This window comes from Pseudophryne corroboree, chromosome 5, assembly GCF_028390025.1.
Source record: "Pseudophryne corroboree isolate aPseCor3 chromosome 5, aPseCor3.hap2, whole genome shotgun sequence".
In the NCBI taxonomy this organism is placed as follows: domain Eukaryota; kingdom Metazoa; phylum Chordata; class Amphibia; order Anura; family Myobatrachidae; genus Pseudophryne; species Pseudophryne corroboree.
In genome coordinates this window covers 177,437,624-177,443,623 of record NC_086448.1, presented here as the reverse complement: position 1 = coordinate 177,443,623, position 6,000 = coordinate 177,437,624, and the positions used below count along the sequence as shown (strand labels likewise).

At 44.0% G+C, this 6,000-nt stretch overlaps 1 protein-coding gene across 1 annotated transcript in view; it reads right to left on the bottom strand.

Moving 5' to 3' along the window:
- Positions 1 to 2,797: 2,797 nt before the first annotated feature.
- Positions 2,798 to 6,000, bottom strand: part of NOM1 (nucleolar protein with MIF4G domain 1) — a 37,981-nt gene continuing 34,778 nt past the window's right edge. The window contains exons 10-11 of the mRNA XM_063921900.1: positions 5,146 to 5,255; positions 2,798 to 4,916 (exon numbers count right to left, since the gene is read on the bottom strand). Of these exons, the coding sequence (XP_063777970.1) occupies positions 4,739 to 4,916; positions 5,146 to 5,255 (288 nt within the window). The 3' untranslated portion in view covers positions 2,798 to 4,738. The remainder of the gene's footprint in view (positions 4,917 to 5,145; positions 5,256 to 6,000) is intronic.

The following is a 6,000-nucleotide window of genomic DNA, read 5'->3' as shown; positions in this document are numbered from 1 at the left end:
AGTCCTGTTCTGCGCATATGCAGAGTGGTTCCTGCCCAATTGCAGGCAGCCCTCTAAATGCACCCAGGGAAGGGGGGCAGCCAGTGTTGCCAGAAGTAGGGGTGTCACCCCCATTTTCTGGGAGTGGTGAGGTCAAGGTCTGAGCCTAGACAAGCAGTTTTCCTGGCCTCGCAAAGCCCCCTGTAATGGCCAGTCTGCGGAAGCTGTGGCTTACTCAGTTGACCATTAGTGGGGGAACTTCGCATCAGTCATGATGTTGATCCCAGGCTGTCATGCCGGTCGCCGCACTAGGATCACAAATGCAGCAAGGTGATGTTTAACACATCCTACTGTATTTGCATTTTTGGTTATTGCACTTGCAAAGCTGCCTGCATGCAGCTTGCAAATACAATCAATGCTGAATGAGGGCCTAAGAGGATAGGAAGTCCGTGGAATAGGTTGCAGTGGGAGAAGGGGCAAAGGAGACAAAAATTAGAGTGGAGGGTTATGGCTCAAAGAGTCAACACCAAATGGTCAACATGCACAAAGTCGACACGCATGAGTTTGTGGAGTAAAAATTTCCCTTCAGCACGTGGACCCCCAATTAATGTACCGTGTCCCCCTCGCACAGGGGCAAGGTGCCTCGCTCTGCTTGGCACAGGTTATCGTTCTGAATTGTAGTCCACGTACATGGTAAAGTATGAAAAAGTTCTAAAAAAAAGAAGAAAAAAAAAGAAAAAATCTCCAAATACTCATGTCGGTCATTGTTATATTGACCATTTGAACCTGTCGATCTTTTGACCATTTCGACCTATTATCCGGATACCAGAGTGGGAGATTTCAACAGTCTTTTGGGGAGATGTACGAAGCAGATGTATTAAGGTGGGTACACACTAATAGATATATCTGCAGATCAATTGATCTGCAGATATATCTATGGACAGATCGGGCAGTGTGCTGTGCATACACACTGCCCGATCCGTCGGGGACTGACGTCATGAACTGGGCGGGCGTGTATAGTTCAGCTGTCAATCACCGCCGGCCGCCGCATCATGTGTATGGGTGGTCGGCCAACCACCCCGTACACACACAGCGACGCGCAAATATATCAGTAGATATATTGGCCGTCGGCTGTGCTGCGCGGCCGACGCGATACGTCTGTGAACGACGGAGTTCACAGACGTATCGGCCGTACACACTGGCCGACGGATGCACGATATATCGGCCGTTCAAGAGAACGGCCGATATATCGACCAGTGTGTACGGGCCTTTAGATGTACTAAGCAGTGAAAAGAGTAGATAAGTGAGCCAGTGGAGACATTGCCCATGACAACCAATCAGCTGCTCTGTATCATTTCATGAAATGCAAATTTTAAATGTTACTTCAGCGATGAGTGGTTGCCATGGGCAACTTCGTCACTGGCTCACTTCTCCACTCTTTTCACTGCTTAATACACTTCCCCTTAAATTGGAAATGATGAGAGCATGAATGATAGTTTTGGGGGCATTACAGCTATGAAAGGAGATAAAAGAAAGTGCAAACATAATAGATGAAAGGGTGATATTATAACAAAGAGATAGGGGGGGGGGGGGGGGGGGGTGGAAGGGAGAAAAACAATGAGTTGGGTGACATGCTCTTGCTCTCTGTATGCCCAGAAAAGAGGGCGAATGCATATACCGCTCACTCCTGGATATAGGGCATGTTCATGTACTATAACCGTGGACACATGTAGACAGAAACAAATACATCTGCGAGAGTCTTATTATTTGCGGGTGATCAGAGGTATGTGATATTAGTGGATAATGACAGTCATTGTTGCAGTACAGGCAAACCTCTTGCGACTTGCAGTTTGTGAATGAACCACTAATGTGGATTGGTAATTTTGCCATTGTTCAGGCGGGTACTATGCTTTTGTGAATGTGTTTAATTAAATCTTTTTATTTCTCATGCACAATATGGGGAGCACTTCAAAGAAAGAGTTTGCTAATGAGAGAAGGTAAGATCATCCAGACTGCAAAAGGTTCTGCCACCTTGAGGAACCTTGAGAAACACAAGATAAGCAGCGGCATACCATCTGCGAGACACCCCATACCTAACATCTCACTGTTTGTCGTGCTCCGGGTAGGCAAGGGTTGGCTGTGACTTTAGTGCTAGCCTTTAGTGTGGGGTGGGCTAAGGTCGAGGCAATGAGAACTCGTGGAGGGTGCCAAGGCCATGACTCTTCTTCTGGTGGGAGTGGCTCCATGCAGTGCGCATTTCTGTTACTCAAGGTGCCATTTTCCAGCTTACAGTCTGTTTGAGTAGAGGCACAGGTGCCTGATGCCAGCTGGGGGTGTTTTCAAAACATGTCACGCGGTGCGCTCACAAAAAAGGCCCCAGGAAGAACACTGGACATTTATATAAAGTACTTTGGAAATCATTTTCTAACTTAGGTCTTCACCAGACCTTGAAAAGGTAAGAATTATATTACTTATTAACAGTTATTTACATAGCACCCACGTATTCTGCAGCGTTTTACAGGGAATAGTCATGCACATCAGTCCCTGCCCCAGTGTAGCGACACTCTATATTCCCTACCACATAGACACATATACAGTACACACTACGGTTATTTTTTGTCAATTTACCTATGTTATTGGAATGTAGAAGAAAACCAGAGAAAACACAAACATGGGGATAACATTACAAACTTAACGCAGCACAATGGCTGGAACTGAACCCATGACCCAGGTGCTGTGAGACACCTTCCTTTTTTACGTTTCACTAATTTTTACATAAACAGCATTAAAGTTACAAAAGAAATCAAAACCAGCCACCTTGTGGTAAAACTACTACAAAACAATAGCTTTATTGCTTAGAATACCATCTAGTGGCCACTAACAAAACTACATTTGTTTACCATATTATGGTAATATATACATGTTTCTGGAGAAAGGTGTAAAACATTGCTGTACAGTGAAAACTGGTAAAAACTATTTTACTTAATTGAAGTTCTGCAATATAAAAGTACTTCTAGCGCAGTAACAGATCAGCATTTACATAAATGAAGGACTGCTTCACTTTGATAGCACAGATTTAGGGGACTATTTATGAAGCCCCAGACAAAGGGCTTCTCTCATCTTCTCACAATTTACCAAGAGGTAAACCAAGGAGAAATAATTGATGTCTACTGCATCTGTTGCTTACAGTTGTCCCCATTAACCTCTGACTGAGTCAATATAACAGGATGCGGTTATGTTACCAATGCTCGGGAACCCGGCAGTCAGCATGCCGACACCAGGATCCCCAATGCAAAAAATGCCGGCAGCCAGAATGCCGACCCATAGGGTCTATTCCCACTTGTGGGTGTCTACAACACCCATAGAGTGGGAACAGAATCTGTGGAGAGCGCGGCAAGCCACCAAACCAGCTGCATCGAGAGCGCAACGAGCCCGCAAAGGGCTTTGATGCACTCTCCTCCACCCCCCGGCATTCTGCTGCCGGGATCCTGATGTTGTATGCTGACCGCTGGGATCCTGGCAGACGGCATATTATACCCAACGCAATTTAACAAGTGGAGGGATGGCGTTAGCTAGACAGGCAAAGGAAGCCAAAGACACCTCTTTGAATATCACTAAATACACGATGCATATACATGGACGTATGTTGTGAAACGTGCTTACTGCTTCAAGCCTTTGCCGTCAGGTGCAATTGCCGGCTGACCCTCCCTGAGGAGCGGTATTTTCACCATTGCTCCTGGAGGAGACTCGGCATGGTAAATATCTGTAGTACAACTGCAATAAGCAGCGACATATGATAGTTACAGCTACTGTAGTTAATAAACCCCAATTGTCATGTTTAATAGCTCTGGGCAAATAGAAAAGCACTGTAACCAGCGGATCCTAACTTTTTTGCTTATTATGTAACCCCATAATATAGCAAAAAAATATTCCAGAAAGCTACTATATAGAGAACAGTGTTTTACAAATGAAACAGCTAGAATACAAATAAGCCATATGAGAGAATAAAAATAGGAGAGAGGGAGGAACTCTGGTGCGAATGATTGTTGCACAATCCAAAACCTTAACCTGCCCAATCAGGATGTGTAGAATAAAACAAGAGAAATGAAGGACTGAATGAAAGGTGTAAGTAAATATAAATATGGATACAGAAATAAAGGATGTGTGATAAATTATCTCAATAATTCTAATTACAGCGATTTCTTCTGAATTTCTTTCAACTGCTTCTCTTCATACGTATGCGGAAATATAAAAAATAGAATACACAGCGTGTAATACAGTCTTATAATGGTGTAGATGACACCACGTGTTCCAAGAAATGATGGAGTGATGTTCTGAATCCACAGCTACAAGGCTATCCCAACAAGTTTTACGAGTAGAAAGAGACCCCGCAGTGGGGTCTATTGGGGGATGCGTACTCTACTCACTTAAAAGGATTGTATAGAAGAGCATAAAGGTTTCTTTTAAATGATGAATTGCTCAGTTCACCACAGTATCCGTGTGGGCGAGTCAGCCAGTCGTCTTTCCAACATTCTCTATCAAATTGGCTTTGATATGCGGCTTTGATTCAATTCTTCTCTATTGGTTTTAGCCAGATGAGAGATTGGGATAGAGTACATTCCAAAACTCTGCAAACAGTCAATCATGGACAGTACAAATTTTAGAATCTATATTTTAGAATAAAAAGCCCTCTGTACCCTGCAACCTCAGCTCTATGTACTAGGCCAGGTGTTACTAGGCCAGTATTATAATGCATCCTCTATAACCGTAGTCTGTTATCCTTTGCCTCTAGAGCTTTGACTGCTAAGTCTGCTTTATGAGTGAGCAAATCAGCTTCTTCTGCACTTTTCTGGGCCCGAATGTTCTTTAGTAGGAAATGTGAAATGAAGAGTTTTAATCCCTCGCGTAGCATTCCCAGCTTGGCATTGTCAGAGACCCTAAAGGGAAAACAGGACACAGGCATGTGACTCACAACTGCTCTGCGGACACACAATACAATAGATGTAACCAGTGGCTCAACCAGGTTAAATGTCACTGGCTTACTTTGCCTTTGCCAAAATGAATCAATTCACAAAGAAAATCATTACAGTCCTATAAGGGTCAAAGGCTTCTGTGCTCTCCTTAGTGTTTAGATTTCATTTAAAACCAGATTGGTAAACTACTTACTTTCCAAATATAAGAGCAAGATCATCTACTTCAGCTTCCATCAACAGCTTAGAAAGGACCTGACGCAAGAAGGAAACTTTGATCTTATCCAGCTCACTGAACTCTATGACCTGGATAAAGAAGTTAAAGAGGCAGATTGGAGGATCACAGTTATAGCAGATGCTTTGTACCTGCACTTTATTAAAAACGGTCATGTTACGTTTTAGACTTGAGGCACACAACATGTAGAGAACCTGCAGAACAAGGTCAGAACGGGGGAGTTTTTACCAGAGTTAAGCCCCGTACACATGGGGAGATTTCCCCAGAGATGTGTGCTGAGCGATCTAGCACAAACGCTCAGCATAAAACTCTCCCCCACTCAGCACAGCGCAATGTGTGCTGAGCGAGAGGGGGGGTGGACGCTCATTTCACCCAGTGGTGAAATGAGCGATGTGCTAAAATTGTGCCTGTCTAGCACCGGCGATAGAGACACACGGGGCCGCGCATCGCTATCGCTGTGGGGAATACGGAGAGATCCGTGCTTAACTTATAAGCAATCCATTGCAATCTAGTCAGATTGCTTAGAATTTAGGCACGGATCTTTCCGTGTGTACCCCCCTTTAAGCTGGGTACACACTGGTCAATATATCGTTCTGACAATCAATATAAAGAGTTAATTACACTTACCAATAATTCCATTTAATTGAGATACTTCATGGTAGCCATTACTCTGGAATTATATCCCATTTTCCCAGTTAGACAGTCTCTGGGACCGTCCATCTAGCATACATAACCTCACCCCTCCTCTTTCTCCCTCGTCTCCCATATATACGATTCCTGGGGAAAAACACCATTGCAGAGGGCAAACAAGTGATT